The 15,890-nt window shown below is 40.0% G+C and overlaps 1 protein-coding gene across 5 annotated transcripts in view; it reads right to left on the bottom strand.

The window, feature by feature from the left end:
* Window positions 1-960: 960 nt before the first annotated feature.
* bsna (bassoon presynaptic cytomatrix protein a) overlaps window positions 961-15,890 on the bottom strand; it is a 206,714-nt gene continuing 191,784 nt past the window's right edge. For all 5 annotated transcript variants that reach the window (XM_049580095.1, XM_049580097.1, XM_049580096.1 and 2 more), the window contains 4 exons: window positions 14,251-14,306; window positions 12,780-12,913; window positions 10,709-10,801; window positions 961-1,588 (listed from right to left, as the gene is read on the bottom strand). In XM_049580095.1, coding sequence (XP_049436052.1) covers window positions 14,266-14,306 — 41 coding nt within the window. In that variant the 3' untranslated portion in view covers window positions 961-1,588; window positions 10,709-10,801; window positions 12,780-12,913; window positions 14,251-14,265. The remainder of the gene's footprint in view (window positions 1,589-10,708; window positions 10,802-12,779; window positions 12,914-14,250; window positions 14,307-15,890) is intronic.

A 15,890-nucleotide genomic window follows, 5' to 3' on the forward strand; every position in this document is an offset into this window, starting at 1 on the left:
ATAGACAGGGGGCATGATGGAGGTAACAAAACATTACAAAACATAAATAAAAGTAAAATAATATCACAAACAATTATCAAAAACAAAGTCAGTTCAAAAATATAAATTAATCTCCCTGTGGCCAGTGTTCTAGCTGATATTACTACATAAAAAAAGGGTGGGATGAAAATATGTGTTCACAGGGCGTAATAAAAATATGCCAGTTTCACTTCAAAATAAAATATTTAAGAATGATTAAGGCGATATTGGTAACCTGCAACATAAAAACCAGGCAAATAACAAAACTAAATTAGAAAAAAAAAAAAAAAAAAAGAGAAGATAACACAAGAAATGATAACCACCGACAACAGCGTGAGAAATATCTGAGAGCCAAATGTTGTGGAGCAATTGGAGAAACCCCATCACCACAAGCACTGCAGGTAAATGTTGTCTTAATGGCTTTGTAATGGCTGAAAAACAACCCAACCACATACGGCTTCACTCCCAAACACCAATTATTATTTTTTTCCTTAAAAAAACCCCCAAAGGTTCCTTTTATTCACGTGGCCCAACTCCTGTGTGTTGCTCCGGAAATCTCTCTTCTTTGTTATTGTTTACGTCGTCTAGCTAAGATGTGTTTCCCAGTGTCTTTATGGCCTCTGTTTAGTAATGATGAACAGTGTAAGGTCTTGGATATAAAGTTCCATGCATTCCAAATTCCTACATTTTTTTCAATCCACTATACACTTCTTTAAAGACATGGCAAGTTGAGGATTGTTGGGCGGGGATTAGAAATAAAGAAGAATCAGCATTCAAGAAACGCAGACAGGTGAGGAAGAGGGGGAGCAAAAGGTTTTAACAGTTCCAATCTGGAATGTAGATAGAAACAAACCGTGGAAATTAACGCAAACCAACACACTGGTTCTCCGTGTGTTGGCTACGTCGTTAGCATTGTCTTATTCATTCAACGTGACATTTCCATTAATTTCCTTCCAGACAGGTGATGTAACAAGAGGTCTTTAGTACCAGAAAAACCTGCAGTACCTCAGCAAGTTTTATTCCATTTCCCCTGCTCATTTTTTACTTTGAGAAGAGACAGAAAGAGGAGAGAGGCTGGTTTGTTTCTGCTAATCCTAGTTTGAGCACAGGACTGTGAAACCAAGGATCCCACATGCCACCATGCCGGTGGTGAAGCGACTATTTCCTGTAAGCAGGAAAAAGCGGCTCTCATATAGATGGTGAAGTCGTCAGCGTAAAGGAATAGAATCGCAGCACCCTTGTATTTCCTTACAGTGAAGCTGCAAAGTTAAATCCAAATGGAGGGCTAAGGTGGTAGGTCGCTTCCACTGGCTCTACTTTGACGGCTGTGGAGATCTCTGGTGATGTAGGTGGAGCTCCTTCTACTGGCATGGAAGAAGAGCAGCAAAGCCAAAAACTTTTTTCTTTGTATTTTGCTTTCATTATTGGCTGCCAGTTGTTCTTTTGTAATGAAGGGGCGGAGATGTGTCTAACTGCTACAGGTTGGGTAGTTTACTGGAGACTGGAATTGGAGCTGGGGATGCTGAATGGAGGATAATCCTTGTAAAGATGCATGTTGGCTTGGCATGATCTGTGGGGAACAAAAACAAAAAAAAGGTAATTTAGTTAAAACTACTGAACACAACCCTTTTGTTATGGCTTCTGCATGTTAGATATGTTCATAAAGATCTCTCTCAGATTACAATAATAACAGTTATACTACATTTTATTTGTACATGTCTTTTAAGTCACCCAAGGACACTTAACAAAACCAGATAAAACAGTCAGTATGTACAACAACAGGAAAAAAATAAGTGTCATGTACCTATTCAATCAATGACCTCATGGATATAGAATAGAGAAAGACACATGGGGAGCCTCTCTACTCAGATAAAAGTTATTTCTGTTTAGAGCTGTAATGCTGTAAAAATTAAATTGGCCACTAGATGGTGGATACGCCTTAGAAATGAACTGCTGATCTACAGTATACTGTACATAAAGGTCCATCCAGCTCATTAATTTTTTGCCATTAAAGAGTCAAAGGCAACTGGACTACTGCTCCAAGCAAAAAAAAAAAACAAACAAAACAAAAAAACCCTTTGGCAATGCAAACCAGGTTTTCTTTTGAGGATTCTCTCAGATAAAAAAGGGAGACATATTTTGAGTTAATAATGGGTACAATGACCCCTTGTATCTGCACTCATCCATTTTATTAACTATGTTTGTACCAATATTTGTGCCATTTTGTATTAAATTAATGTATTGCATTTATGTTTTTATTCATTGTTGCATTCACAGCACATTAGTGCAGTAAAGGGTTCTTACTGTCATCAAAATTTCACTTGTAGACCTGACAAAGATCCTTGTTGAATCCAAATGTTTTTTGTTAAAATCACCAATGTTACTGATGTCAGTGTGTGTAGGACGCTCACAGCACTCTGACATCTGTCTTCTGGCAAGCATGTCATGCATCCCTGTGCGTCACCATCCGGTCCATGTATTTCATTTGTCCATCACAGGACAATTTTACCCTCAGATATTCACCCTCAGATATTCCAACAAGTGGCTGCAAAAAGCAGTAATGATAGTGGAAGCAGAGCAAGAGTGAGGAGAAGTGTGTGAAAATCTTGGTCGTGGCAAACGACAAAAAAGATCCAATTATGGACAGTATTTCAGCAAAAGCCCTGGTTTGTTTTACACTGTTCACATGTTTAGTGAGCATTTCCAACATGAACCAGCTGTACTAGGCAGCAGCAAGACCAGAGATAGTCCTAACATCCCCAGACACCATGTCAACCTGTGCTGACACAGCAACTGTCAATATAATAGGAAGAGCGCATGTTACGTTGCCGCCTGAAATAAAGCAGGAGTGAAGTCACTTGTATAATCTGGCAATTCAAATTTGCTTCACAGCTCTGAGGTTGAGGCCTTTCGCTTTGCAAAGTAGTAGTGCTTAATGTAGTTCAACTGTAATTTATTCTGCAAACTAGGACCTGCATATTCTTTCTTTTTCATTCTTGATAATAAACCTTCCCCCTACCTTCCAGCTCACAAGGCAAACACAATGAGAGAGCACCTCAGTGTATATAAAGACACTGCAGTAATCAGCCCCAATGCAAAACACTTGTGTACCCCAGACACGAGCATCACCTGTGGCCTCCAAATGTATATATGATGTAATTGTAAATGTTAAGAACTGGCTTGTAGACACCCAAAGATGTGAGCATTGATGTTGATATTGTTGTCCGATGTGAATTGTTGTCCAAATATGTATTATTAATGTGGACACACATCACCTTGTTGTAGTCCAAATGTGTATTTATTATGTATGTGTTTGTGTCTACCCTATGTGGTACAATATTTTATCCCATTGTTGTTCTTTTTAAAGGTTGCCTTGTACAAACTGGCAAAGTGACAATCGATGAAAACTAGCTTTTTAAGCTAATTCGAGTGCATTTACATGTGTGTTTTTTTTGTATACAATGTTTATTAATGTGCATTGTCCCTTTCAAATAAACTAAACTAATTCAACTGTGTGGCCTGCAAATTACATTAAATGCAAATATCCCACATTGTTGACTACACACAGAATTAACTATTTTGTTATATTTTGTTTCAAGAACATCTTTGCCAAATAAGGTATCAAACTTTTTCAGCTTTGGGAGTCTATATTCACACTTACATGTTGTCTTTGCCCCCTGTATGAACTCCTGTTTCCTGGGAGGTCCAGTTTGTTTTCTAAATGAATATTCACTGTATGCATCTTTTTTTTCAGAATCACTGCCCTCTGGTTTTCTCTCCCACTGTGCCTGACTCAGATTAACTGCTCCAAACATGCTGTATATTTGCATGTGCCCAGCACCAGACTCAATCCAATGAACATAGCCCCTCCAGAGCTGGTACACAACAACAGCTATCTGACTCACTGGACACAGAGATGGAGGGAAGGGAGAAAACATTATATGGCCAAAAGGACACACAGTATGCACAGTATGGACACATAGTTTCAAAATATGACCATATTTCAGACAATGGTGTATTTCCAATGTTGTGGTTTGATTAAGACCCTCTCCTGTTTCAACGTGAGAATTTCCCCCTTGCACAAAGTGCGGTCCAGCTTTCCCAGCTGGTGTGAAAAAAAAGTGATTTGCACACAGCTCTGATCTCAACCCTATCCAGCACTTTAAGGCCCAGACACACCAAACTGACATCAAGTGGCGATGTTGTGTTGCCTCACATTGCCTGTGTCTCAGCCAAAAAGTTGCACCCTGCAAAGACTACAGCCAGCGGGCAACTAGCATGTACATTCTGCGCCTGCACTGGAGGAAATAACTCTCCATACTAGCAGATGGTCTGTATTCATCATTCAAAAAGGGAAACTGGACATGGATGGATTCAAGATGAGTTAGCCAGTTAGCACATTAGCAATATAACCCGATGCTGAAGAACAAATATTATTTACCGTGCGCTAGCAAACAATAACAGTAACAATTATGAACCATCTCTGCTAAAGAGCTAAATGGCTAAAAAAAACCCAGTTTGTTTTGATCTTGCGCTCCCTTGTCGTTAGTCGATGGTTTACTTTCCTCACTTCCATTTCTGCTCTCTCGCAGTGAGCTGAACTGCTGATCAGAGTAAATTTATTCACCAAACGGCTCCACCAGCTCAGATGCCCATTCGGCGTACTGAATTGGGCAAAAAACAAAAGCAGACAAGATGCGAAGTAGTGCTAACGGTGTGAGACACACTGCAAAAACTAGGGCAGCAGATGCTCACCGACAACTCGACACTGACCGATGGCTGGCCATTGTCTTGGTGTGTCAGGGCTCTTAGAGCTGAACTAGAAGGTTGAGTGTGAGCCTGGCCAACATCAGTGGCCAACCTCACTAATTCTCCTGCTGCTAAATCAGTGCAGCCAGATTCCAAAATCTTGTGGAAACCCTCCCAGAGGAGTGTAGGCTACTCTAGCAACATGTTTACACCCATGATTTTGGAATGAGATGTTCAATTGTCACACTGAGGTGTGTAATGTTCAGGTGTCCAGATACTTGAGGCAATATAGTGTACCACAGAAACACAAGACAGAGACAGAATGCAGTTAAAAGAGAGCAGGACATTTTTTTCTCCATGGGTGGGGGGATGAAAGTAGAGATGGCAGAGAACAAAAAAGGGGCATACGCTCACTGTGACAGAGGAAGCAAGACATGCAGGGAGAGAAAACAAATGAGAAAGTGAGAATCCTGACAGAGTAAGGGAGAGCAAGGAAATACAGCACCGAAGTGAGAAAGCGAGAGCAGAAGAAGAGAAGAAAGCAGTGATGTTTGACAGCAGTGGTAGAGTGTGGGAGGAGAGAGAGTCACATGAGGCAGTTAGGCAGCGCATGACTGCACAGCACACAGACACATGCAGAGCCCAGGCTCAGTACATTATCTTTTATGGCACATATGTAACACAATGCACACTCTGAAATACAGCAGCAACATCAATGCCTGCTCATCCCCCCATGGTGCATCAAACGCTTACAAACCCACTGCACCAGGCAAAAGACTGTACTCCCAATGACATAAAAGCATGTAACTGATTTTCATATAACTGCTTATTTTTTTACTGCCCAGACACACATAACACATCTAAACCCTGTATGAGAGACACATGCCATGAAATGAGCTGGCAATACTGCTCAGACGTCTTTCCTAAACATTACAGTTACACGTGACAGATCCGCAATATGTTTTGTATTAACTAATGCAGGTTTATGTTGAATGTGTCTGTTAAACATTCACTGTCAATTTCATTTACTTGACTGCAAAACCCACTCTTGGCAAATAATACATAATTACCAGTTGATAATTACGAAGGTGGTGAGCTTACTAATGCTGCCCAAACTGTACTCATCCCAGCTTGTCAAATATGGCCACATTGTCAGTGGACCTATACATCAAAATATGACACACTAGGTACTTTCCTTTATCAGGTTTGGATGTTTATGGACAGTGTTTCAACTGACACTTGTTACATGCATTGTGTCTTTTATAAAATACATTTCTGATTTCTACTCGTTACATGCATACAGCCTCTTTCGAATGAACTTACTACATAGGTAAAACACTTAATTTTCATGTTTATTTCCTTAAGTTTAGGCAACAAAAGCATATGGTTAGGTGTAGAAAAAAACCATCATCGTTTGCTGAGAAAGTATGGTTGTTACTGATGTAATGTCACGTCACGTGACATACATTATTAGTAGAGCACGCTATACAAACTAGCACACTATGTTGTTATTAAAATAACTCCACTGACTTTTGATTTCACATGGGAAACAAACAGTGAACTCCCGGTGAAAGTCCGCTGTTTGTTTGACCAGTTCACCTCCCCCGTAGGGACTTTCTTGCTCACTATACTGTGGTAGTTGCTGGCGGTGTCAGAAATGGCTGCCGCCAGGTGTGTATCATATCAAGAGTGCCTCCGTGCATTGGTGTCTGATGCTGATATCAATTAACAAAGTGGCGGTATTTGAAGAGTTCATTTGTGGCTAGCAGTGCAAGTAATAGCTGCTGTTGGTGCATATCATACCCCCACGGGGTGCATCTGAACGTCTGTATCTGACGCTGAAATCATTGACAAAGCAACAGTATTTGATGAGCTGGGAGTAAGAGCAGGCTGTGTTGCCAGCAAAACTATGCTAGCAACTGTGACTTAAATAGTCTGGGTTTGCCCATAGTTCCAACAGCTCATAATGCTAAAGCCCCAGTGGTCTGGAAAATGTCCAATTGGATCGTCAGCCCAGTATACCGCTATCACTGAAAATTTGGTGTGATGCCCTTGTGTGATTACAATAGAATATTCGGTGCTGTGCCATGGTCCTGACAGCTCATAATTCCATAACCCTAATAGGCTAAAAAATGTCCCACTGGACTGAAAGGCCATTTGTCTGACAACCAGGTAACGGAAAAACAAATGAGCATTGCTCCAAAGGGCCGTTTCTCTGAGGGCACTCTTCCAAATAGACACACATGGCTTATTATTATGCAGAATGATGCCATCTAATCTTCTTACTGTGGGGAATGCATGACCCACTCTACTCTACGTCTGATTGGCTTATCTGATATTCTTACCTAACCTGGTTCCAGACCATAGACCCTGCCCACTCAACTGAGTAGGCTTGCATCTCTGGTCTGGCATACTGCAATGAATTTGCGATTTATCTCGTCCAAACGATGGAAGGACCAATGAACGCCGGGGGTGGGAGGGGGTCTAGCGATTAGCCAATCAGCGCCACGCTGTACGCCAGTGGGTAACTGGTGAGGATAGCAACAATGGCGACCGCTACAGATCCTACAGACCACATTAACGATGCTATCAAGGTATTTCGCCACTACTCGTATTAATGGAGGACCAAATTAAGGAAGCTGCTAAACTGGATTTAACGGCGATGCAGCTGGGCGTGCACGACGACGGAGACATTTTAAATGGGCAATGCTCGCTTGTTTTCGGCACCCCAGAGGCATGGATACTAATGACGTCAGATTCTGGGTGAGTCGTTGATCTCTACTGATTGGTTAGGGAAAAATCAAATTCCCTCCCCCTTGTAAATCGCCTTCAATAGAGGCAATGTCAGACTGAAGGTTCTGGGAGCTTCAGTCTGACACCCTAACCCTAACCAGTCTCACTCAAAACCTGACCAGTCCAGCCAACAAAGGTAAAAAGTACTGGCGAATCAGAGGCAGAGTGGGGCAGGTCATGCCTTCACCATAGTAGAAAAGTCTGATGATGTCATCCTGGATAATAATGAACCATGTGCTTCTGTTTGGAAGAGTGCCCTCAGAGACATGGCTTTTGGAGCAATGCACATTTGTTTTTGGGATACCTGGCTGTTAGACAAATGGCCTTTCGGTCCAATGGGACATTTTTCAGCCTATTGGGGTTATGGAATTATGAGCTGTTAGGACCATGGCATGGCAGTGAATATTCAACTGTAATCACACAAGGACATCACAACAAATTCTTCAGTGATAGTGGTTTTCAGTCCAGTGGGACATTTTTCAGACTATTAGGGATTCAGCCTCATTAATTATTATAACTTATCACTGATATAGAATAAATGTGTAATACACCAAACCTCTAATTCTGAACTTTTATGCAACAAATTATACACAATACTCGACCTGACTAAGCTGGTAGGATGCAAGACCATTTAGGAAAACCTTTTAATAAAAATTTCAAACACACTGTTCCACTTGTATTTTCAGGTTTGTGTTATAGAAATAAGAAATGCAAATAATAACACTAAGTAAGTAAGTAAGTGTCACACCTGAGAAATTATTCTGACTTCTAACATGTTGTTATCAAAGTGAAGATGAATAAACCTTAAAATATACCCTGTTCATTTTTAGATTTTAAAAGGCAACAATGTGCAATGACATCACAGTCAGAATAAAAGGAGACAAACCAGGTATTCTGAGAGACGTCTCAGTTTGTTAGACTCAGTGTCTCACATTGAAAGGTGATTAAAGATGCTGATACCAGTTTAGTTTCATTTCTTTGCAGTGTTTTATTTTGATTCTTTGGTTCATCAAGAGACAAATTGAGCTACAAGCCTGATCCTCTCTGATGTTTCATGTCAGTTTACTCTAATAGGTTAAAATCAGACAGCGGGCCATTAATCACCGGCATGTTTTTGGAACAAGAATGACTTTTGCTGGTTTGTTTCTGGCTGAGCTGACTGCAGGCTTTTAAACTCAACCCAGATGTCAGTGATTTTCAGGAGCAGGCCACAATACAACAGCTGCAAAAACACAGAAGCAGCGACAAAACTGGCTTCAGGCTTCGCTGGAGGAATGAGCAGCACAGGCAGCGTGTCTCCACATGACAACAACTGAGATATGGAGATGGACAATTACAGATGTACAAATGTCCCGAAGACAAACTGACAAGTAAATTAAGATTGTGCCTTTGTTCTCAGAGTACGAGATTTGTTTCCTGAGGGTTAGATTAACGCCACTCTGTTTTCTTTCTTTTTTCTTTTTTTTTTAAAGGTGGACTGTGGAGTTTTCTCATAAACAAAAGGTTTACATTCAGTCTTACTCATGAAAATACATGGTGTGTAATGTTGAGGTCGAACATGTTGAATACATTTAGTTTCCTCATAAAAAGAAGGACATTTGCTGAGTTTCCTGGTATTCTAAATCCATAAATGTTTATATGTTGGTTTACTAGTTTGTAGTCTTGTTCTTCCCTGCCTTTGTTGGTTCACTGCAGCATGTCTTGGTGTGTTATTGCCGCCTGTTGGTCAGTGGAAAAGCATGACACTTACGGCAGTGTTAAGACCTCTGACTGTCAGCCAATCATGTGGCAGATCTCTGTGACCCAAGCAACAGAAAAGTGTGTAACTATAAAGGTTTTTAGAGCTGAGTTCTTTATGTAAAAGAGCAGTGTGTAAGATATGGGGGGATTTAGTGACATCTAGCAGTGAGGACTGCAAATTGCAACCGGCTGAAACTTCTTGTGGTTTGAATTTTTTTAGTGTTGATTGTTCAGGAGGTTTTCACTGGGAGTCGATTTATCTGCATAAGTTTCCTCCTCTCCAAAACAAACAGTGATTTAAACTGGTAAAAACACTGAATAAAGCAGTTTCACCTAAGAAAAAGTGTTTTTTGTGATGCCCTAATGTGAACTATGGCTCATGCTAAGCTAACGAAAACACAATGATTGTTATTTCAGGTGATTACACACTAAAGAAAACATACTTATTGTATTATATTCTATTTCTGCCAATATATCCACCTTAATCCTACACACTGGACCTGTAAAGGCAATAATTTTTGGGTGTCATGCTGCAGGATCACGTGATCTGGACGATGCAAAACCTACATAGACATAGACTGTGGGTTTCGGTGGAGAGCTGTATGATGCTCTAAATTATGTTTTAATTAGCGATGTACCGATACCACTTTTTCCTTCCCGATACCGATTCCCGATCCCTGAACCTTAGGTATCTGCCGATAGCGAGTACCGATCCGATGCCAACTTGTAAAATAAAAATGGATGGGATATGAATTGTTGAATGTCTCAACTCCTAAAACTCTATGTAAAATATTAAGAAATACATACATAATAGTAGAATGAATGCCATAAAACTTTTTATTATTATTATTATTATTATTATTATTATTATCCAGTGCTGACACAGATCAAGACACAGGTTAAAGTGCAGCCACACAATTTAAGGCTATAGTAGAATGCTTTTTAAACTCTGCTCCATTTCTGTTTTGTTTGCCTGTAGCGTGGGTATGCGTAATGACGCGAGGCAGTACTTGGTATCGAATTGGTCACACGCTGTACTCGCCAATATCCGATACCGCATTTTAGGCAGTATCGGAGGCATTTCCAATACTGGTATCGGTATCGGTACAACTCTAGTTTTAATAGCTTTAATAGCTTGTTATGCACTAAAAGAAGCAGTGCTATACATCCCGCTATAGCTACGAGATGTTCAGGTTTTGAACATTTCGGACACTGATACCTCCTAGTGGTAGTATCAAAAAAAGGACATGGTGGCATACAGCAATAGGCTACATGTGAAATAAAATCATTATTATGATAACAATTAAACACAAACTACAGAGCAAATTGTTACTTTGTAAAGCAGAATCTGGATGGGAGGGGTGTATATTGTGATGGCGCGAGTTAGACAAAGTTAAAGGTAACTTACTGTCTGGCTGCCAGAGAAAGCAGCATGTTCTCTCTGACAGTGTGTGCTCAGGCCTGAGACATGAAGTAACCGGTGGATCCCAGTCCTTGTTGGCTGCAAGAGGACACAGCAGAAATGTTTTTTACAATACGTATCAACATCCATTCTCTGATATAGTTGGACATCACTGGACCAGACATAAACTCCACCATAACTCAATGTGCCCACTATTCCAAGAGTTATGCTGTATGGATATATTAAGCATTATTTTTGATAGACTATTTGCAAATTGTGTCAAAACCTGTACAATATTTGTGTAATATGGAACTTTGCATGTACTGTACATTTTTACTAATTTGTGTCTAACTTCTTAACTAAAAAAAAAAAAATCAAGATGCTTCCCTTTAAAATGGTCACCGGAAGGCACAGTGAACTGTGGGTATGCTGTGCTTATTTCATATTGGAGTTACAGTAATAATCAGTTTCTGATTTGTCAGTACCGCTCATGCCATAATCCAAGGTGTGATTACAACCTGGAAATTGGAAAACAGTTTTTTCTGAAAGCTCTGATACATCTGACGTGAACATCATAATACACAAGTGCCTGAAAAGCAAACAAACATGGATGCCTAATGTCAGTGAAAGCCCAGCCCAAATTTGATGGATAAAGGTGTATCCAAAGTCTCTGAAATTACATCCATGTTTCTCTCAATTGCATCTTTTTTGCATCTCAGTCCCTCCCGCCAGGGATGCATGGAGGGATGCAAGGAAACCATGCAAGGAGGGAGGAAATGAGGAAATATGTTTTTGGAGAAATGAGACGTAATTTTCTCTGAAGTGTCGCATGAAGCAATGTCTGTTTCTGATGACAGCGGCAGTTGATCACAGCTGGATGAGCTGTCAGTCGGCTTCAACAGCTGCAGAGACTTTTAACGTGTGCCCATACTAATAAGGGTACAAAGTTCTCACTGCCAGAACAATAGACTATTTTCTCTCTGTTTAACAAACATGTGCACATGATTAACCTACTCTCTGTATCTATAATACTGTATGTACGTATGTACTGTGTACCATTTAGAGTTGCAGAATGCCTTTGTATTATTTTTTCATTCTTTGCATCCCTATTTATCAATATTCTGATTGTGATTCATTATTTAATAACCCAGAATGTGATTATAGTTTCTTTTGAAAACTGAAAATTATTTATAAGCTAAATGTTTCTGGAAAAAATGAAACTCCGTAACCCATCAACCCGACACTCATGAGTAATCAGCCTCACATGTGACTGAAATAATGGAAATAACAATAAATGATGTAAAAAGTGTTTCTTGCTGACAGAGAGCCTCTTTGTGACTTTAATTGTCTCCATAATAAATGTTAATGGTGAAAAAAATTGATTGTGAAATAGAAAAATCTCTCTAATAAAGAAAGTTTTTTGTCTTTTGTTGTTCAGACCTACTATTTACACAGCTGATTATTTAAACTACATAATAAATCAAGAAACAAATTAGTTAGTTAAATCTCTCATCTGTCACTCTGGTATGTCACTCTGGTATGTAACTCTGGTATAGTGTGTTGTGTCAGATCAGTCTGATCGGCTGCAGCATCCAATCAGTAGAATGCAGAGAAATGTCGGCTCATAAAGCTTCAATGAAGGGTGCTCTGGTGTATCCTCGTTCCTCAGAGCACAAATTAGAGCTTTGAGACGACATTAAAAACGGTGATTCAGAATGACTTCCAGTTCAAGCGAGGATTAAGGAGCAAGGAAATGACCAACAAGAGACTTGGGATGTATTCACATCCCATTTTTGTCAATGCACACTAATCCTTAACCCTTAAATGACTAACTCCCATATGACATGAACATGCTGTTAAACCAAGGCAAAAGCCTCAACAGTTTTCACTGCAACCAAACATGTAGTTCAATCAGTGCAGCTGCTGATTTTAAAAACCAGCTTCCCTGGTTGATGATTAGTAAAAACAGATGGTGAATAAAAACCTGCAGACTGCTGACCTGAAACTGTGGTAGAAGATAAAATCACCCTCTAACATTTACAATGTTTGTAGGTTAAATGCCAATTGAGGAACTCACCAGTATGCTCAGCTCTCGACTCTGTTCTCCTCTCTCCTTCTTCTCTCTCTTTCAGTAAAACAAAAGCAGGGGGAACTTCACAGGTTTTTCTGGTACGGGGCCTTGTGACTTTGTCATTTGACATTTACATAGTCCTGCAAATACATGGAGACATTCAGTCAGTTTAAATATTACTTTTTATTTCGTGTTGGAACAGACAGCATGTCAAACCTTCCTTAATCAAAACAGTGCTGTTGCTGGATCAGGTAGGTCATTTTAATGCTCAGGGAAGGATTTCAGAAAAGACCTTAAAAAAAGTCCAAATAAGCAAAATGCAAGTCAAGCTGCAAATCTTTCACCTCCCTCAATGCGGCATATTTAAATAACATTTGCAATGCACAGGCCCAGCGATAAAATATTCAGCATGTGCGGCCATGCAAGGCCTGCCTGTCGCTGGCTTATTCATTTTTCATTGTTCTGGGATTTTTTAGACATCAAAACTTAAGACTTGTTCTTAGTTTCATGTCTTTGGGAGGTCCAGTCTTAAGTAATTCAAATCTCAAAGCAGTCAGGTCCAAGTCCACAGCTCTGGTGGTGTACACAATGTATGTATCCTCAACTTAGCGCCGCTACATCGCAGCACCGTGTATTCAGCTGTGATAACCTGCTGTGTAAACACACGTCCTGTCTGATGCAGACAGTGCGTCATCGTAGGAATAAGTTGTCATTGTAAATGTTAAATTTTCACACTGTACATGCAGAGCAGCCAGAGGACCCGAAATAGGACACACAGACAGAGAAGAACACACGCACGTACTCTGACGTAGACACACTGCTTTAGGAACACACTGCTAGTTCTGGGTAAACCACTTTAAGACGCCCACTCTCTGCTGCCTACAAGAGTCAAAACACAACATGCTGTAGCTCTCTGTCAACATCCCTGTAGATTTTGAACCAGCAGCATCTCACAGATTTATTTTTATACCTAATGTTGAGTTGCTCTTGTTCACTGAAGGAAAACAAATAAATGTTTCCATCTCTTTGTATGTGAATCATTGACCAAAAATACTGCGGCTGTCTGATGATTACCTCGTATCTTCTGAGGAGCAGGAAACTGGTCTTTGCCTTTCCTGCCTCTTTAGATGTACAGTCATGCTGCTGGCTACATTTTACAACTGTATTATAACTTTTGTTTAAGAGAGCACTACATAAAAGAGCTACCAGGAGTTCATAAATAATGAGCACAAACTTCAGATCTGGTAAAAATAAGACAATAAATTAAACTGAGTTGAACTGCAAATTGCTCCTTTCAAAGTACTTGAGAGAAGCTGTTTTGAATATAAGAGCCTCTCCCATAAAATACAAGCCCCAGTTGATGATAAATCACCTCCCAATTGTGTTTTCAGTGCAGCTCTTTTATGAATGATCTGTCTTCTGCAGGTCTGACTTATTGGGGATACATTGGAGAGCTGGACAAAAAGAAAATACATACCTTAATCTGAGCACCTCAGAAGAAAGAGGTGAACTTCTTGCCAAAACCGGTGATAGCTGGAGGAGAGTGGATGGGAGAAAGAGGGAAAAAAGATGTCAACTGAGGGACTTGATGCTAAAATCCAAGAGCATGGGTTTCATTTCAAAGATAGAACAGAATATAATGCAGTAATACTCTCAGGCATTCTGTGTTACTTTCAATTATCTGTTCTCCTGCAGATCAATGTTTCTCATTTATCTCTTATCTCTGTTGAGTCAACACACATGGGCATATTTTACTCCTCCATCTTCTCTTGTGTCTTTTGTTTGGGGAAGTTACCTCTTTAAAAATGCATGCTGCACCTATTCACATCAAGGATAAATTATTCATTTTAATTCATTTAAAAATCTGTGGACTTTAATAGCTCATATGTGTTTCAGCAAGATTTCTGCTCATGTTCAAAACTTTGTGCACATCTGAAACATATCCCACGTGTGTGTTCTCTATGTAGCTGAGAATAAAGTTGTAATATTTCAAGAAAATGGCATAATTTCATGAGAATAAAGTCAAAATATGGTATAAAAAAATCTACCTGCCCTGTAGTCTGCTGTTCATTATTTTATTTTGCTGATTTTCAGGGATTCTCTCTGGTTTTTGTGTCTTTATTCTATTGTGTCGTTTTATGATTTTTGTTATTTTTGACTGTACAGCACTCCACAGGTCAAGTGCTGTTGTTTTTTAATTAGATTGGTGACAAAGTTTAGGGAAGCAGCTGTGCCCTGTTTTTCATTGACGGTGGAAAACTTCTGGTCAGGCATAAATCTCACCGTCGTGTGGCTCATCGTCCACACAAATGTTAACTTCACTACCTCCAGAAAAGCACAGTTCACAGCTGCTTTCTCAAGATTTTCATTGGAAGCATCCTGGAGTCTGGAAACAGTCCCAGACAAAGTAAAAGTATCTCTAAGCGAGGAGGACGTAGGGACAGCATCATGGTGGAGACACACCACACTCACATGTTAGCAAGAATTAATGATGTTGGGTTAAGGATGTGGAGAGAACACAATCTATTGTCCATTTGTGTAACAAATGCATTGACTTGACAAAGTCAATACGTTTTTTGAATGGGATTTTGGTAAAATGCCTCAAATAAGGTCTGTGGTTAACAAAAGCTGAAGCGAGTTTCAGGTTTTTCAGGACTATAAACCCTGTCGGGGACATTAAATGTCATCCCCCCCAACAGACAAGAGTGCTGGCAGTCCGCCATTACAGCTTCTTATTTAGCTTAAACAGTCCGATTTCCCCATTATACAATGTTTTTAAAATAAAGCGGCCGAAATCAGTTGAAAGCTTAGTGGCGGTGACGTCAAGAGTCATGCGACCGTGGAGTAGTCATAGTCTGTTAAAGCCTAAAGTTAGCTTTTTACTTCTGGCGATCGCATTTAAGCTTCAAATGCGGTATGAAAGGTGTTCATATGTGAAGATTATCTCGCTGAACAAAACCTATAAGTATCATAAACTTGTGTTAGCCACAGAGCTTATTTTCTGACATAATCCAAAACGCAATGCAAAAATCACATTCACTTTCTCTTCCGGGAACCAGCGCGATGCTAAACTTCCGGGTTTTGATGCCAGCCCTGGCACACTCTATTCAGGAGTTG

The sequence above is a fragment of the Epinephelus fuscoguttatus genome, linkage group LG7 (assembly GCF_011397635.1).
Source record: "Epinephelus fuscoguttatus linkage group LG7, E.fuscoguttatus.final_Chr_v1".
Lineage (NCBI taxonomy): Eukaryota > Metazoa > Chordata > Actinopteri > Perciformes > Serranidae > Epinephelus > Epinephelus fuscoguttatus.